Source organism: Macaca fascicularis, chromosome 6 (genome assembly GCF_037993035.2).
Source record: "Macaca fascicularis isolate 582-1 chromosome 6, T2T-MFA8v1.1".
In the NCBI taxonomy this organism is placed as follows: Eukaryota; Metazoa; Chordata; class Mammalia; order Primates; family Cercopithecidae; genus Macaca; species Macaca fascicularis.
In genome coordinates, this window is record NC_088380.1 from 84,710,321 (window position 1) to 84,730,225 (window position 19,905).

The window sequence follows — 19,905 nt, forward strand, 5'->3', positions numbered from 1 at the left end:
CTGCCACCACTGCTGGCTAATTTTTTTTGTATTTTAGTAGACACGGGGTTTCACTAGGGGTGGGCCAGGGGCTGGTCTCGAACTCAAGTGATTCACCTGCCTTGACCTCCCAGTAATTTATTATTTTAACTTAAAAAGAAAATGTTTATTATCCATTGCCACATCATCAGATGCTGAAGGCACAGGCATGGATTTCTTTCGTTCTAATACCATCTTTTTTTTAAAATGCTGCCAGAAGCTGTACTTTAGATTTGAGTATTATTGATTCTAGGGGAGGTTGTTTTCTCTTTTTGCAGACATTCTTTCCTTTATCTGCTTTTGTCCTGTATCACAGCTAATGAATGAAATATGCATTATGAAGAGAAATTACCAAAAACCATGTTAGTCTGTCTACAACAATAACCGAAATATCTCACTAAATGAGTTTTTCCAGAAGATAAAGCTTTGATAAATATGTTGGCATAGAAGTCTAGATGATACAATTTTAAAGCAACAAGCAAGGCATAAATCAGTGACACCATCTTTCAAATGTTAGTAATGTAAATTGAATCAACAGATAAGATAGTTTGGGAAAGGTTCATTGCAATTTATCTGTTGGGCCATAGGGTTTTGACAGAGATGGGTTAGAACATCAGGAGTCAGATTTTGAATGCAAAAGGCCCACCCCTAATCCAGCAACTTGGCAAATTAAAGTGCAACAGTGTATTACAAGAGTTGGGGAACAAAGACCAGATGCCTTGACCTTTTCTTCTTAAAGACTTATCATAATGACAGCATTAACAGCAATGGCAACCACCACCACCACCAAACAACTAATTTTTATTGAATACTTATAGGCGCTCTCCTAAGTGTTGTCTGTCTGATCCTGTCAAGAGTAACTATGAGGTAGATATTATTATCCCCGTTTCATAGATGAGGAAAGTGATATTTAGAGAAGGTCTGTTTCATTTGCCCCAAATCACATAGTTAGTAAGTAAGTAGCAGGACCAGAGCCTCGATCTGGCTTCTCTGACTGGGGACCCATGGCATCCCCTGTTGTGCTCTAGCTACTGAACGGAGAGCAGAGATGATACTTAAGCCCAGATGGGGAGCATGTGGTATTTCTTCCCATCCAGAGCCACTGTGCATCTGCACAGATCATAGTATCCTGAAGATCTCTTTCTTAATTGCCTCCTGAATTAATGCATTGCTATTCTTTGTAATGCTTTTTTTCTTTTTTCTCTGAAATACTTCAGTCATACAGAAAAGCCCATAAAACAAAGAATAATATAACCTTCACCAGTGTATCTACTTCCTAGCTTTATCATACTTTCTTTTACCATATTTGCTTCTGATCTTTGTTAAAGAGCATTTTCACTTAGTATAATTTAAAGAAAAAAGCTTTTTGCCTATGAAATAAAAGTTCTAAACTTTGACTTTGCCATATGGGTATAATTTGAAATGCATTTTAAAAGGCTTCCTGAGCAAAGTCATGTTCTTTGGAATCAGTAGAGTTCAGGACCATAATTAAAGAATGTTCCTCTATTTACAGCTGTTTATTTTCAAGGTTCATCAGAGAATAATAAATAACTATTTTTATTTTCTAAAGTGATGGCATTTCGGATTTTTTACTAACCTTGATTTCCTATTTATGTTTTTTCCTGTCTTCTAGCACAAAAGCTGTGAGCCGGTTTCACTCTCCTTTTGTTGTAGAAAATTACAGACATCTGAATCAACTCCGGGAGCAGCTAGTCCTTGACTGCAGTGCTGAATGGCTTGATTTTCTAGAGTGAGTTTACAGTGAAAAATATAATCTGACTTTTTGCTATGAGAAACAGACTGGAAAAATCTTCCCATCAAAAAGAAAATAGAGATTCCAGCTTGTGACCCACCATAAAATAGTTGAGTACATGTGTTGTCTGATTTTATTTCTTTTTTTTTTCTTTTTCTTTTTTTCTTTTTTTTGAGACTGAGTCTTGCTCTGTCACCTGGGCTGGAGTGCCATGGCACGATCTCAGCTCACTGCATCCTCCACCTCTCAGGTTCAAGCAATTCTCTGTGCCTCAGCCTCCCGAGTAGCTGGGATTACAGGCACCCACTGCTACACCCAGATAATTTTTGTATTTTTAGTAGAGACGTGGTTTCGCCATGTTGGCCAGGCTGATGTTGTTCTCCTGACCTCAAGTAATCCGCCTGCCTCGGCCTCCCAAAGTGCTGGGATTACAGGCTTGAGCCACTGCACCCAGCCCGAAAGAAATTCTTAAAAGCTACTGAAAGTTAAGATGACCACCTATATACCCTTCACCTAGGTTCATCACATGTTAGCATTTGCCACATTTGCTTTTTCTCTCTCATGTATTTTTTTCCTGAAACATTTGGAAGTAAGTTTTAGACATCATAACACTTTCCCCTAAATACTTAAACCTGCATCTTTAAAAATAAGGACATTCTACTATGTAATCTTAACACCATTATTACATCTAAAAAAATTACCATTAATTTGTGAATATATTTTAATTTCTTGAATTTTTCCAATGTTGCCCTCTCTTTAGATTTTAAAATGAAAGACGTAATCAACTTTTACATGTTGCATTTGGTAATTATGCTTCTTTAGTCTATTTGAACCTAGAATTGCCTGCCATTTTTTTTGTTTTTTTTACCATGGTATTTTTTGAAGACTCCTTGCCATTGTCTCAAAGAATGCCTCACATTCTGGATTTATTGATAGTCATATATTTATATTGTCAGTTTTAAGTCATAGTGTGCTGGCGAATGGCTAATAGCCAGCTCTTTGGAAGGGCAGTCATGTTTGTAGAGTTTGCTGGTTTCTGAAGTGTAAACACTCCCACCAGGGCTGATGTGAAACTACCACTGAACTGGAGTTGGGAAGAGATGTGCACAGTTGATTTTCATGAGTCCATAGGAGCCAGCTCTAGGCCACCACTGGTCTGAGTACTTTAAATATAAACTCATTATTTTTCATGTGACCCTTGTAAGGCTAAGTATCATAACCGACTTACAAATGAATAAAGTGAGATTCAGAAATACGAAGTTAATCTTCTAAGGGTAAGGGTTGGAGCCCAGATTTAGCCCCAGCCATCTGGCAGCCAGGTATGTGGCCTTTGCCAGCCTGCCCATGGTGAGCCCGCAGACATCAGTCTAAATACATCTCTGTTAGTCTCTTACTTTAAAATTGTAAACAGGCCAGGCACAGTGGCTCACACCTGTAATCCCAGCACTTTGGGAGGCCGAGGTGAGCGGATCACTTGAGGCCAAGAATTCAAGACCAGCCTGGCCAACATGGTGAAACCCTGTCTCTACTAAAAATACAAAAATTAGCCGGGTGTGGTGGCATGTACCTGTAATCCCACCTAACTCAGTAAGCTAAGGCAAGAGAATCACTGAACCGGAGAGGCAGAGGTTGCAGTGAGCCGAGATTGCGCCTCTGTACTCCAGCCTGGGCAACAGAGCATGACTGTGTCTCAAATAAATAAATACAACCTTAAACACTAAAAATTCAGTGATGTCCTTCAGGGAGCTTTATTGTATTTCAAGTAATCAACCTGAAATGAAATGAAAAAAACAAAAAACAAAAAAGATATGTGAGAATTTTTACAAGGAAGTAAGTTGGTACCAATCTTTTTGCCCTGAGGAGTCTTGAATTATAAGACCAGGAAGAGATTCCAATTTACTTAAATCTTTTGAGACTATCTTGACTCAGAATCTTGAATGTAGGGATGGAAATTTTGTCTATTCAGTTTCTTTTCTATTTCACTTTCAATTTTCTATTTTAAGGGTTTTCAGAGCCTTTGAGTCTTTCAGTTCTCCTGGCTTTTTCCTTAGTATTACCACTGAGAATGTGAAAACTGAACTAAAATTACACCTTTCAGTCTTCAAGGACTCACATTCTAGAAGGGTCCTGGGATTTGGTGAGGTAATTTCCTGTTCACTCTATTCAGACCATACATAATTTCATAGATCTGGCTTCTATTCTCTGTCATTATTCCAGACTAAAGAAAGTTCAGTACTCCCAGGCTAATCATCTTGGTGTTATTCTTGATTCTTTCTTCCGTTTGGTCCCTTTATCTGTTATCAAGTTCTTTTTTTTTTTGGTCTCACTCTGCCACCCAGGCTGGAGTGCAGTGGTACAATCATGACTAATTGCAACCTCTACCTCCCCAGCTCAGGCAGTCCTCCCACCTCAGCCCCCTAGTAGCTGGGACCACAGGCATGCACCGCCACACCTGGCTAATTTTTAAGTGTTTTTGTAGAGACAGGGTTTCTCTATGTTCCCCCGCATAATCTTGAACTCTTGGGCTCAAGTGATTCGCCTGCCTCGGCCTCCCAAAGTGCTGAGATTATAGGTGCCAGCCACCATGCCCAACCTGTTATCAAATTTCTGATTGTCTTTTTCCACCTTTGAGATGTTTCTTTGATTTGTCCCTTTTTATGTTGTCTTCTAATAGCCCATTATTACCTCAAACCATTCTTACTGTATCAGCCTTCTGACTTGGCCTTCTACTAGGTTGACCCAGGAGTTTTTATTATATTATCCCTAGGCTATAATTGAGATTGCAAAGAGTGAGCTAACAGTACACAGAAGCATATGATACTTTAATTACTAAGTGAAGAAAATGATGTAAAAAAGTAAAAGTATGATACAATTTTATATGTGTATATTCACATAATGCACAGCATACAGACTTGTATATTTTAAAGATTATATATGCTTATTGTATTACTAATATGCTTATTGGCCATGTGTATATCTTTGGAGAAATATCTATTCCTATGTACATGTGAACATATATGTGTATGTGTGTGTATATATATATATATAGACTCAAAACATTTACTGATTATTTCTGGATGGTGAGGTTACTGGTGATTTTAATTTCTTTCCTTTGCAAATGCAGTTGGCTCTTGATATCTGTGAGTTCTGCATCCATGGATTTAACCAACTGCAGATTGAAAATATTCGAGGAATGAAAAGGATGGTAGCATCTATACTGAACATATACAGGCTTTTTTTTCCGCTTGTCATTATTTCTGAAACAGTACAATATAACTGCTATTTATTTATAGCATTTACATTGTATTATGTATTGTGAGTAATCTAGAGATGATTTAAAGCCTATGGGAGGATGTACATAGGTTATATACACCTACTTTGCCATTTTATGTAAGGGATTTGAGCATATTGGATTTTAGCATCTGCAGGGCGTTCTAGAACCAATCTCCTATGGATACCGAGGGATGACTGAGCACGATTTCAGAAGTACCTATAATGTACATATATTACTTTCAGAATAAGAAAAATGCATTAAAGTTTTTATCCAAAAAAAGAATATTGGCTGAAATTTAGCTAGAGCGTTTTGCAGCTAGAGCCCCCACTTGAGAGCAGCATTGATTGTTATGTACACTATTTATTGAGGTGCCAGATGGTGTGACTGTGATATCATTAAAAAAGTGATTAACCTCAATGAACCTGACATCAGAGGACTGAATACCAGCATTACAAATGTATTTGTCACTTACTGAGGTACTAACTGTTGTGTATTAGTCATATTACTTTTGATCAAAATGTTGCCAGAAATTAAGGCTGTAGACACTGCTGTGGAGTAAATCCTCCCTTGAAACATGTCTCTCTTTTATTTTTTGTTCTAGAAGATGCACTGTGTATATTCAGTAATCTTCTCAATTGCAAATTATTTAAAAGTTGAATTATATAATAAAAAATTGTAGAAATTCATTTGCAAATAAAATATTTTCAATTTTTATTAACTTCAGATATCATTGAGCAACACTTGATGGTAAACTTCTGTAGTCATCATAACACCATAACAGCTTTAGAACCCAAGTGTCTTCATCTGCTTCTTATGAACTCAGCAATGTCTTTTGGCCAGAGGTTAAATCATAGTGCCTTGATTTCATCCTTAAGTTGGTTGGTAGCATAGTGATAAAATTGCTTGTTGTTATGCTGTAAACCCAGTCTATCAGATTGTTATCTGCATTGACCATTTTTCAGCTTACTATTTTTCTAAGTATGGATAATCTCCCTGAAGTTTGGCAAAGTATATCAAATGGACAAAGACCAAGAAGTCAAGGCTTCTTTAAGAGTTATGATGATGTTATAGGTTTTTGATAGTTTTTCATTGTATTCATGTCTTATTTATACCATTGACATCAGAAGGAACATTGTTGTTCATATCAAAATAATTACTTTATCCCTCCCTGCTTTTTTGTTGTTGTAACTGAAATGGGACCCACTAAGAGCAGTGTTAACTCATTTCCATCTTAAACATTAGATCATCAGAGACAGCTACCCTCAAGTCAAGCTGCTGAGTAGTAGCAAATTAGGGTCTTGAGGACCTGGGCAGGATCTGAGAAGGAGGGAAAGAGTGAGGAAAAAAACTGACCATTTGTTACTGCTAAAGCTTTGATGCTCATGTCCCAAGAGGCAAGGGCAGAAACAGCAAATGTGGCTGCTTTCTGGCAAAAGAGAGGGTGCCTAGATAGGAGGACTGGATGGGTCAGTAATTAGAACAAGGACAGCATACGCCACAGTGCAAGAGGACAGTGAGTGGTCAGATCTAAAGTCAGAGCCATGGCCAGGTGCAGTGGCTCATGCCTGTAATCCCAGCACTTTGGGAGGCTGAGACAGGTGGACTGCTTGAGGCCAGGAGTTCGAGACTAGCCTGGCCAACATGGGGAAACCCCGTCTCTACTAAAAGTACAAAAATTCGCTGGGCGTGGTGGTGCACGCCTATAATCCCAGCTACTCTGGAGGCTGAGGCAGGAGAATCGCTAGAATCTGGGAGGTGGAGGTTACAGTGAGCTGAGATCGTGCCACTACACCCCAGCCTGGATAAAAGAGCGAGACTGCTACGTCTCAAAAAAAAAAAAAAAAAAAAAAAGGAAAAAAGGAAAGAAAACATAAAGTCAAAGCCAGAGCAGGAATAACAAGGCAAAGTCAGTGAGCAGCCACTCCGGGTTTAGGGTGACTCTTAACTCTAAACACCCAGGACAGTTAGGCCAGTGCAACATGTGGCATCTTCAAAACTAGGGAGCATTTTATTTTATTTTATTATTTTTTAAATTATTTTTAAATGTTTGTGGGTATATAGTAGGTGTATATATTTATGGGGTACATGAGATATTTTGATACAGGCATGCAATGTGGAATAAGCATATCACGGAGAGTGGGGTATCCATCACCTCAAGCAGTTATCCTTAGAGTTACAAACAATCCAATTACACTCCTTAAGCCATTCCAAAATATACAATTAAGTTATTGACTATAGTCATCCTATTGTGCTATCAAATAGTAGGTCTTATTCATTCTTTCTATTTTTTTTGGATCCCTTGGCCATCCCCACTTCCTTCCACATTTTAAAGTGGTGACTGAGGGCTGCCTGTCTGATGCCAGGGTCCTGTCCCTTTTGTGTTTGGGGTTTTGCACAGATTCTAACACGGTGGGAATCATATTATTTGTTTTGATGAACTTTAATTCAGTGAGAAATAGATAAGTTGTATTCATTATGTTCTGTCTACTCAGCAAATAAGTATATAGTACACTGTGAATATGTTTTTCAGTTCACAAAAAAACACAGAAATAAAGCTGGATAGTTAAAATGTTGTTCCTAGTATCTGGAAAAAGTCATTTATGTACAATACCTTATTCTAATACTAGAAAAATCAGAAGTTACAGTTTTAAAAAGTCATAATGATTATATAGGAATAGTCCATCACTCTAGTAGTGTAATCTGGATATCTTTTTCAAGCTAGGAAGCACTCTAGAAACCTTTGGATTTCAGTACTAAATAGACTGTCTCAACATTTCTGAAACTCACACTACAATAGACAAATATTTTTTAAGAGAGGCATTTATTGTTCATTTGTCGTCTTTTTTCTCATTTTTGGATCATCTTTAAAAGGTCGTACAGAATATCTGAGCTACACTATTTTTTAAATGTAGAAAGTAGGCACCTTATTTCTATTTTATTTCTATGTATGCACAAAAATAAGAAAAGATGCTAGTAGGAGTCTGTAAAACTGCACTGTGAGGTAGGGTGATAGGAGGAGCTCAGTTTGAGTCTAGGCTCAATTGCTTTAGGCTAACTGCTTTTTCTCTCTGAACTTCATTTGTAAAACTTAGGTAATGACCTATCTTTATGGTTGTTGTAAAGAAAAAAATGTAGTGGCTTCTTCATAGTCTTTGATTAGTAAATGTTTGTTTTCCTTTCAGCTTTCCTTTTGGACCTATTTACAGTTAGTTAATTACATTTTCTCATTTTCCAATCTTTGAAGAATTTGTGACTTATCACCACCTACTTAAAGTTTTTTTTTTTAATCAAACAATCTCTTAATCTCTCTTGGAGGCAGAGTAGTTACTATAACGATTTAAGCTCAGCTGTATGTTTCCTGTTACTTAAAAAGATACTTTATACTGGTCATTCTTAAAAATTAAGTTTTGGGTCATTTTTGTAGTTTAATTATGTATACTTCACACATCCACAATTGATCACTACATACAGATGTCCACAATTTATACGACACTACACACATTGACATAAAATACTATGATATGAGATAATGGGATAATTTAAGAAAAAAGAAAAAAGTATTCATGTGTGTTTTCCAAATAAGTTTTTCAATAAAAGCCATTTAGGCTTTTACATCAATAGGTATTATAGTTTTAAGTAGCCAAAGACTTGAGGCAATGACCATAATCTTTTAAAAAACAAATCTAAAATTTAGTTTTTATATGCATTAATAAGATAACTGAAGATAAGTGAGAAAAGTACCTTTTCCCCTTGTCTTCAATAAATATTTATTACAGTGTTTATTTTATGCCAACATTATAAACTAGATGTTTTGTCTACAATGGGGTTAATCAGATGACAATCTGCTCTCAAGAAGCTTCCAGTTTAGTGTGAGAGAAAGATATTGAAACTGTTATTCCAGGTTTGGAGGATGCTGTGAAGAAGCACAGGGGAAGCTGATGTACATGAATATTTCATGATGTTATTGAAGCGAAATGAAAATGACTGCTATATTTGTGTTATACCTTAAGTTCAAATGTCAGGGTCAGATGAAATCTATGATATGTTCTTAACAGTTGATATCTTTACGTAGAAGCTGTTTTACATTTATATACAAAACAAAAAGAAGCCTCAATAATTTAATTATTGTATTAAAAAGTAAAGCTGTTTGGTGTAATCTCCATCTCTCTTAACTGTTAGGAATGCCTGCTAATCATCTGTACGCTTACACTAGCTGATAAAGTGATTGCTTATTGTAGAGCTATTATAGGTCTAAGAAATCAGTTTGCTCACCTTTTCGTTATTGCTGCTGCTTCTGTAGGAAATTCAGTGAACATTATCACTACTTGTGTAAAGCAGTGCATCACCTAGCAACTGTTGACTGCATTTTCTCCCTGGCCAAGGTCGCTAAGCAAGGAAATTACTGCAGGTAATATATTTTTCATTTTCCCTTCTATCAGTGCCTTAGATAAGATGACATTATTCAATTAATTATAGTGTCTTTATTATAAAATATTACATTTACTCATATGTGTTAGACTCTTGGGAAAGCTGAATGTCATACATATATAGCTTGATTTGAAAATTAAATTCATTTCTTGCTTGCTCTGTCACTGAGTACAATGAAAGCAGATGTTAAAGTTTATGTGGGTGACTTTTTAATAAAGTTTCAGCACTCTTTTCATTTGTTAACTTTTACTTGAACACTTATAATTATAAAAGTTTGATTAGGCAAGAAAAGACTGAGAAGAATAGGGACTGGGGGGCATTTCAGTGATCTGTTCCTTTTGTTAAGAGCCCATATTCATCCCACTATTCTTTATTGACCTCTAAGCATCCCAACATGGAATATTTATTCTCTTTTTCATAAAGGATGTTAGCACAAACAAATCTAACTTTAAAATTCAGATGGCCGGGCATGGTGGCTCACGCCTGTAATCCCAGCACTTTGGGAGGCCAAGGCAGACGAGATCAGAAGATCAAGACCATCCTGGCTAACACGATGAAACCCCATCTCTACTAAAAATATAAAAAATTAGCCGGGCGTGGTGTCACGCGCCTATAATCCCAGCTACTCGGGAAGCTGAGGTGGGAGAATTGCTTGAACCCGAGACGTGGAGGTTGCAGTGAGCCAAGACCATGCCACTGCACTCCAGTCTGGGCGACAGAGTGAGACTCTGTCTCAAAAAAAAATTCAGACAAAACTTTCATACAAGTTGTATGTCTTCCAAAAGCTTGAGTTTATATATACTTAAGAAAAAGTAAGGCTGGGCATGGTGGCTCATGCCTGTAATCCCAGCATTTTGGGAGGCTGAGGCAGGAACGTCTCTTGAAACTGGGCATTTGAGACCAACCTGGGCAACATATTGAGACCCCATCACTACAAAAATTAAAAAATTAGCTGGGCATGATGGTGCACACCTGTAGTTCCAGCTGCTTGGGAGGCTGAGGATTGCTTTAGTTCAGAAGTTTAAGGCTACAGTGAGCCATGATAGTGCCCATGCTCTCTAGCCTGAGTGACAGAGCAAGACCCTGTCTCAAAAAAAAAAAAAAAAAAAAAAAAAAAAAGGTACAGTTTAAAAAATATAAAATTAAATAAAGTTGTTCAAGTTCAAATGTTTTATTCTTTCCAGGAAGCATCTAGATTCTTTCCTTCACTGCCATAGATGTCATCAGTATGCTTTCCCCCGTCTTTCTTGCTATGCCTGTTCTATCCTACTGTATCCTCCTAGCTCTGTGAGTTATCCTTTGTGTCCTGTTCTACCAGGAAACATTTTGTCATTGTATAATTTTGATAGCAACAGAATAAGTCGATGTAAATTTTAGTGCCGAATAAATCACTTAAAATTTTGTTCCAAAGTGAAAATCTTCTTGGTAAATCATATCTGTGTCATGATTATTACATAATGATTTAACTTGGTAGAGCACCTAGGATTTTATTTTGAAGTTAATGTCACAAATACTTTTATTTTTTTCTTTTACAATGAATTTGTAACCCACCTAGATAAAAAATCTTGTCTTCAGAATTACACTCTAAAATCCAAAAACTATCCTTTTTTCATAACTTTAAGTGTCTTTCTCCAACAGATGATTTCAGATTATTTACTCAGAAGATACTGTAGTCACTTTTTTTTTTTTTTTCTTGAGACAGAGTCTCACTCTGTGGCCCAGGCTGGAGTGCAGTGGTGCAATCACGGCTCACTGCAAACTCTGCCTCCCAAGTTCAACGAATTCTCCAGCCTCAGTCCCCTGAGTAGCTGAGATTACAGGCGTGTGCCACCACGCCTGGCTAATTTTCGTATTTTTGGTAGAGATGGGGTTTTACCATGTTGGCCAGGCTGGTCTCAAACTCCTGGCCTCAAGCAATCCACCTGCCTTGGCCTCCCAGAGTGCTGGAATTATAGGCGTGAACCACAGCGCCTGATCTGTAGTCACTTTCTTTGTAAAATGTGAGAGCATCTGGGATTTTATTAGCCAGATATATTTAAGAAGAATAATTTAGGAAAGTAGTATTTATTGGTGTTATGAGTAAGTTCAGAAATGTGGTTACACTTGAAAGTTCTGAGTCAAAGAACTACAGGAGGTCGATGGTAGGATATTATGCTTTTGAAAAAGACCAACGAATGACCAAGAAACTGATGAAAAGATGTTCAATCTTAGTAATCAGCGAGTGCAAATTAAAACAATGGGATAACGCTGTTTACCTGTTTTGTTGACAAACATTAGAAAGTTTAATAATCCAACTTTAGGTGAGGGTATGAGAAAACAAGTTAACTTTCATATCCTGCTTGTAGGTAGGTAGATTGGTATATATACTGTTATCTATTAAAATAAAAAATATGCATACCCTATGACTTAGGAATCACACTTTAAAAATTTACTCTAGCTTTGGGAAACACTTGGATGTGTACACGTGGAGATGTGTATAGGATTGTTCATTGCATCATCATTTATAAGCAAGAATTTGGATGCAATCTAAATGTTTAACAGTGGAAAATGTGTAGCAGCTTTGAAAGAATGCTGAATATCTGACAAGAAGTGATCTTCAATATACTCTACCATAAGGGTCTATTGAACCTAACTTCAGTTTCTTAAAGGCCATTTAAAGAACAAAGTTTACTTTTTTCCCTTTAAAAAGGAGAGTAAAACTTACTCTGTCTTACACTTACCATGTGGGTTTATTGGATTCTTTTATAAATGTAAGATGCATTTTGGGATCTTTAGTGATCTTATTTTTTCTATATCTTGGAACATTTTGTTATTTCATCATCCTGAGAATTGTTTTAACATTGTTTATCATTTGTTTCAACTATACTATAAAAGTATAAAATGGGCTGGGTGCGGTGGCTAATGCCTGTAATCCCAGCAGTTTGGGAGGCCAAGGCGGGCAGATCACAAGGTGAGGAGATTGAGACCATCCTGGCTAACACAGTGAAACCCCGTCTCTACTAAAAATAAAAAAAAATCAGCCAAGTGTGGTGCGGGCGCCTGTAGTCCCAGCTACTTGGGAGGCTGAGGCAGGAGAATGGCGTGAACCCAGGAGGTGGAGCTTGCAGTGAGCTGAGATCACACCACTGCACTCCAGCCTGCAGCCTGGGCGACAGAGCGAGACTCCGTCTCAAAAAAAAAAAAAAAAGTCTAAAATGAAAAGAAAATGGGAGAATGATGATGCAGAGGTGAGGAGAGAAATCACTATCACATCATCCGTTTTCTTATTGTATTGCCCGTGTTACATCATCTTCCAAGAAGGTTTATAAAAGAAGAGTGCAGATGCCACAGTTGGAGTCTGCTTCTAACTTTCATTGAACACAGTTGAAAATTCAGAATTTTTCATTGTTCACCCATAAAGGCAAAGAGAAAAAAATTGACAGAAGGCCTTTCATAATTATTAGGTTCATCAGATGATGAATGTGAAGAGAAAGAAACCAGTGCCCTGGATATTCATGGTGATGGTGAAATTTCATGTATCAGCAAAATCTGAGATTCTGAATGCTCAGACAATATCCTAGGTGAATTTTCTCAAACTCAAGTATTGGTGTGTGAATAATATATTTGTAAGGGCAAAATGAACTCTGTTATTCTCGTCCAGTTAATCATTCAATAGGAAACATTCATCATGTAATATTTGGTGACAAGAACCTGGACTGTCCTGTTTTGCTGAAAGATGTGATAGTATTCTTCTATCTTTTATAATATGTATTCATTAAAATTTACGTGATACAATTTATAGGTTATAATTTATAGACAGACAGGAGATTGAAAGGATATAGATGATGTAGAAATAAAGGTACTCATTTGATTATTCTAATTGGTGTTGATAAGTCAAAAAATGAAAATATTTTGCAATTATGGAGCAAAACTGACATCTCTTTAAGAAAATTATAAGCTTTAAAATATTTTGAAAACTTCAAGTATTTATATTTTCGTTGATACAAATGTGAAAAGAATCAGAAATAATCTGCTCTAGAACCTATTAGAAATGTATTGAAATTTGGAATTTAGTATTTATGAATGAATATGTTCCAGATGCATGCTTGACAGCTGATGAGCAATGACCTTCAGAATGTGTTACCCATTTCAGATATATATATGCCTTGAAAACCAGGAGAATATGGAATAAAACTTTGAGATTTACTGTGTTTAAATTCTTATTAAAATCTGTCATGAGGTTTTTTTTTTTTTTACTATCCCCTTATTCTCATTTCTGTAAAATTATTTGTGAAATGACTTTAAAGGAATATATTATATCCAGATAGTAAATGGTGAAATCTATTTTTTATGTATGTACTGAGAGTTAAAATAAACTATCGAATTTTTTAAATTACAGAATGATATATTACAGTATGACTTTTCTAAAGAAATCACAACCAGTATGATGCATACATAAACATAAATGCACAGAAGAAGGTTGGAAAAGGTAGACAGCAAGCTGGTCTCAGTAGTAACATCTGGGAAGGAGAGCTGAGAGTAAGGCAGGGCTCAGAGGGTCTTGACTACACAGCTAAAGCTGTAGATAAAACAGATATAGAGGTCTTTAAAAAACTTAAAGAACAACAAGACCAAAATATGATTCTTGTATCCAAGTAAAAGATACAAAAGACCATAGAAAGATGTTTTAATGAAACAACGTATGAAAATTTTAGGTCATTTCGTTTCCAAGTCCAACACATAGTTTAATAATTACATCTAGAAATAATTTTATGTGATTTGCTTTATTATATTCATTAATGAAAATAAGTAGCAATAATCTGAACTGTTATCTTTACTAGTGAAAATATTGGTTTGATCTCAAACAATAATAGAAAAATGAAAAATAAAGCCCAGCATGGTGACATGCACCTATAGTCCCAGCCTCCTGAAGAGGCTGAGGCAAGAGAATCACTTGAGCCCAGGAGCTTGAGGCTGTAGTGTGCTATAATTGTGTCTGTGAATAGTCACTGCACTCCAGCCTGGGCAGCACAGTGAGACCCTGTCTCTTAAAAAAAAAAAAAAAAGATCTCGTAAAGGTAAACTACAAGGGTGAAGCCATTTATAAGACTCTTCTAAAGTATGTGCTTCATTGCACAATTATTATAATAAATATTTTCCCAATTTTTATTTTATAGTTCAAATTTAACTTTTATACTCAAGGTTTTATTCTGGACATATGTTCTTAAAATCTATGTTTAAAGTTTTGTTTTCTGTCGTACAAACAGCACTGAAATTTTTCATGCTGTCTTAGTTTTTTTTTTTTTTTAAGGCTATTTCCATGCTTAGTAAATTGAAACATACTTCTTTTTGCAGACCAACTGTACAAGAAGAAAGAAAAATCATAATAAAAAATGGAAGGCATCCTGTGATTGATGTGTTGCTGGGAGAACAGGATCAATATGTTCCCAATAGTACAGATTTATCAGTAAGTACCATATAATACAAAACAATAAGTCAACATAACATCCCAAACTTTTAAATACGAAAGAAACATTTTTATAATTAAAAGTTACCCGGGAGGCAGAGCTTGCAGTGAGCCGAGATCCGGCCACTGCACTCCAGCCTGGGCGACAGAGCGAGACTCCGTCTCAAAAAAAAAAAAAAAAAAAAAAAAAGTTACCCAAATTTCAACTTTGGCTTTAAATGGGCTAAGTCTGGACATAGTTTTATATTTACCATGAAATGTGGAATTGGTGCTATTTCCAATGAAAGATTATCAATAGGTTTAGTAACTAAAAGTTTAGTTCTAATTAGTTATCCTAGGTAACCCAATAAAAATATTTTACATTTGTAAATACCCAATATGCAAATAGAGTTGGAATAATACCATAGTTTTTGCAAATTCATATTAGCATGTAGTGTTCCATCCTTTGTACTGTGACTATTTTCAGATGTTCTGTGAAAGAATCAGAGATGCCTTTGCAGATTCCAGTGATGAGAATTTTCATTATAGGGGCTGTATTTCTCTTACATAACACGAATGATCCTGAATACTTAATTTATTTAACACATACTTACTGAGTGCCTGTGTCTCAGGTAATGAAGCGAGTATTAGGAACAGAGGGTGGTAAGCAAGACAGAAGTCTTCCCTGCCCTCACAGAGCTTGTTGTATAGCAGAGAAGACAGGCTAGTGCAATACAGCTTAGTGCATGGCATGTTGGAGGAGACCAGGATGGCCTGGGGATAGGTAGCAGGTTAACCTAACCCAAGGGCAGGGAAGCATTGAGGAATGTTCCCCAGGGATGAGATACCAACTGAAGAATGAGTCGGTGCAAGCCATGGTATTGTTAGGGGAGTATTCCAGGTAGAAGAACCAGCATGGCAGTTGTTGGAAGTGAAGCATAGCAGGATGAATTCAAGGAACTGAAAGACGATGAGTGAGGTTGGAGTGCAGAGTGTAAAGAAAGAAGTGTTCAGAGATAAGGAAGAGGCCAGTTTACTTATATGAAGAAATTTACATTTTTCCCCCTAAAAGATTAAGAATACTAGCAAGAGAGTGATAGAAGCTGGGGAAAAATAGTGAAGTGGTGGCAGGGTGTGTGAGTTCCATTGTCAAAGCTAAATGGAGCTGGGCACTGAAGTGGTAAGGATTGATCTTATTCAGTAATACTCCTGCAGTAGGGAAGAGTCCGGTGTGAATTGAACTTGACTTCATTTTGGCATAGATGACTGGGTGTTTTAAAGGGAGTATGAGGGAACAGGGAAAGGGAATGAGCTGGGGGAGGAGAGCGAGTGAGGTGTGGTTATGTGAAAGCCATGTGGGTTTACTAATTGTTTGCTAATACCACGTTTCAAAGAGTCAGCTCTCTGGTCCTTAAAAAGACAATTTTGGGTGATAGATTTACATCCCAGAGGGGCAGAAAAAGTCTTTATAATTGCAAGCTTTCTAAGGTAACTGTTCTAAGAAGGGCTTCAGCATCTGGCTGCCTGTCACCAAATTTTGACTGGAATGGTGAATCCTGGCAGCACCAAGCTTTCTCAGGCAGGTACTTTTAGTGGGGCTGGGGTCATCCTAAGGATGCAGCCTTGAGCTGTTAGAAACTATGCTAGTGGGCTTGCTTCTAAGTAGGGAGGGTGGACAAAATCATTTTTATTCAAAGTCTGTAGGTTTTTATAGGTCAAAGTTGAGAACTAGTCCAGAATAGGGCTCAGAGAAACCTGATGAGAATTTGGTCAAGGACATGGGGTAAAATGGGATGGTGATGGGTCAAAAAATTAATATGTAGGGAGTAGTTATGTGAGAGAGAAGGTATCAAAGAATAAAATGCCAGACTTTCGGATATCAGATGTGGTGGTCTTCTGGGTGATGGCAAGATCCTATGTATGGCTATAGAAGGTGGGTAGCAGAAGGGAGAAGGTCTTTGGAGATGAAGAGATCAAGGAACAGAGTTTGGGAAAAAGTTGTCCACGTGAATGTTGAAATCTAAGATAACAGCAAGATTAGCCATAGAGGACAACAAGGATCCAGGTGTCCGAGATTGCAAGGAATGGTGATTGGGAATTGTGAAGTTTATAGATGGCTTAGATTGAAGACAGACAGTGGTAAAGCCCTAAGGAAGCAAAGAAGAACTTCTGAACCCTGAACCCTGAGGTATATGGTCCATGGTTGGATGTGGCAGAAAAAGATCAGCCCCCAAATGAGGGAGCTGCAGGGGAATAACAAACAGCCAGCCAGGTTTCATTTTAGTGTATGAAGGAAATGTTAAGCAAGGTGGTTAGAAACAGAAGTACTAAGGAATTTTTCTGAGGACAGTGAAAAATTGAGATGTAGGGGAGCATTTGGAATGTAGGTCAGAGAAAGCTCAGAATAGTAGTGAGCTGGGACTGTAACAGAGTATTCTACCTCGGGCTGTGAGCAAGGGTGGCAGAGATGTGTGGCATTGTGCATTTGGCTGGCCATGAGAGGGAGATGTGAAAGGAAATACTTTGAATGACATCTAGTTTAATATTGCATTTTCATATCGTAACAAGACTTGTTGGTAGTATATAATGCATGTCTTAGTCTGTTCAGCTGCTGTAACAAAATATCATAGACTGAGTAGTTCATAAACAACAGAAATTTATTTCTCAGAGTTCTAGAGACTGGAAAGTCCAAGATCAAGGTACCAGCAGATCAGTTTCTGGTGAGGGCCTGTTTCCTGGTTCCTAGATGGCACCTCACATGGTGGAATGGGTAAAGGGTCTCTTACCCATGTACTCACACAGTGGAAGGGGGAAGGGGTCACTCTCAGGCCCTCATGAACTTATCATCTCCTGAAGGCTCCATCTTCTAATACCATTGCCTTGCGGGTTAGGATTTCAACATACGAATTTGGGAGAGATACAAATATTCATACCATAGCAACCTAAGACCTGGTGTCTATAAACCTGTTCATTCGTATTAGGAAATTTTTATATTTATTAATCAAATAAGTTAATAAGTACCAATCTTTTTACTGTCTTTAAAAAGAAGACTATGTCTTTGGGAGGCCTAGGCGGGAGGATCAGTTGAGCTCAGGAGGTCGAGACCAGCCTGGCCAACATGGCGAAACCCTGTCTCTGCTAAACATATAAAAATTAGCTGGGAATGGTGGCGCCTCCCTGTGATTCCAGCTACTCGGGAGGCCGAGGCAGGAGAATTGCTTGAACCTGAGAGGCCACTGCACTCTAGCCTGAGCAACAGAGCGAGACTCTGTCTCAAAAAAAAAAGAGACTATGTCAACATAAGAATTTTTTTTCAGTTCTCATAATACCAGTAGGATATGGCTTTTCTTGAGAAAGTAATGTAAGTTAAATATAAACTAAGCAACTAAATATTAGGACTATAAGTCTCTTAAAATAATTTCCTGTTACTGTTTCCATGCCCATCTACTTGACCCCAAGAATATTACCCCAAGAAATTGACTTCTTTCTTTCCTTTTTCATTCTTTTCTTTTAAAAAGTAAGTTACGCTTTAATAAAACAAGATTTGAAGAACTAAAATAGCCTTCTGTCTAATTACAATAATGTTTTAAAGAACATTGAACTCTTATATTTAAATCTTTACAAAATAAATGGAGTAATTTTTTTTCCAAGCAGGCATCTCAGAATATTCCAGAATATTCGTTTCTATTACATATGCTTTTTCTAACTTGAGTAGGAGTTGATATAGAACTGTTGCTATGGTGAAGTGCATTCTATTTTTCAGGGTAAAAATTTATATATAGGGATAGTGTTGAGAAAGAACTTACGTAAAATTCAATTTAAAATATTTTATGAATGTTAATTATAAAATATACCCTGAAAATAATTTCAAAGTTAAATGACATTGTTGTTTTTGATAATCATGGGGTTTTAAGAACTGGTGTTTTGTAAATGTAATTAAGAGTATACTTTTCTGTATTCTGTATTACGTGAACTTATTATAGTGCTTCTGAATAAGCCAACTTTCTGCCCGCTTTTCCTCTCCCAGTTTTAAGAATACTTTTTAAAACCCTTTTTCTTTTTTTCCTCTTCCTTGATTCACTGTATAATCCAAGCATTTATACATGTGGTCACCACTGGAGCTTCCTCCTCCACTCTGCCCACCTCCATAGATTCTCTACTCTGCAGCCACAAGGCTTCTGGAACCTGCCATGCCACTCTCCCTTTTGAATTCATGCTTCACACTCCAGCCAGATTGGAGTTCATGCCGTTCCCAAGTCACTGTGCCTCTGGAACTTGGCAGATGGTGTTCCCTCTGCCTAGAATGTCATCTTTCCCCACCCCAACCACTCCCGCCTCACACACTCCCACATCCACCCACCAATCACCCACCCCACTCCCCAGCTCTGGCTTGTTCAAGTCTTGCCTTGGATGTCAGCTCTTGCACTCAGCCTTCCTTTGCCCAGCTGGGATGGGTAGCCCTCTCACATACCCTTGCCACTCTGTTTCTCCACATCTCAGTACTTATTCCGCCAAATTATAATCATTCTTTTTTTTATCTGCCTTTCCCAGTGGACTGTAAGCATGAAGCAAACAGGGACTGTACTCTGTCACCTATGTGTAATCCCTGGATCAGTCACAGTTCTCTGGCACATAGCTGGCACCTAATCAGATTGATTAAATCAGTAAGGATTAGCTAGAAGCCTTTAGCAGTCTCCAAGTCTCACTTGAAATTTTTTTTTTTTTTTTTTTGCCTTTTATTTTCTACACAAAATGTTATTTTTCAGGATATTATATGGGGATTTCCCCAATTTACAGAATAATTTTACTGTCAAACTAAAAGGGAAATTTGGGATCTTTTAGTGTAACCACCTCTTCATACTTCTGAGTAAACTATGGTTCAGAAAGGGGAAATGATCTGCCAGAAGTTACTCAGGTTGCGTCGTCTTGAACTGTTTCCCAAAACATAAACATATTTTAAGGCAAGCCAGTGCTTTCCAACCTTTTTCACTTTGCATCATACAGAAA

General features: G+C 37.3%; 1 protein-coding gene across 5 annotated transcripts in view; it reads left to right on the top strand.

Moving 5' to 3' along the window:
• Positions 1–19,905, top strand: part of MSH3 (mutS homolog 3) — a 223,575-nt gene that overhangs the window by 121,994 nt on the left and 81,676 nt on the right. For 4 of the 5 annotated variants that reach the window (XR_012413791.1, XM_005557283.5, XM_045393959.3 and 1 more), the window contains 3 exons: positions 1,652–1,768; positions 9,346–9,453; positions 14,808–14,919. Coding sequence is in view for 3 of the 5 variants with exons in the window: in XM_005557283.5 (XP_005557340.2) it covers positions 1,652–1,768; positions 9,346–9,453; positions 14,808–14,919 (337 nt within the window). In the remaining 2 variants the exon portion in view is untranslated. Of the gene's footprint in view, positions 1–1,651; positions 1,881–9,345; positions 9,454–14,807; positions 14,920–19,905 lie in introns of all 5 variants that reach the window. The other variant, XR_012413790.1, reaches the window with a different exon arrangement.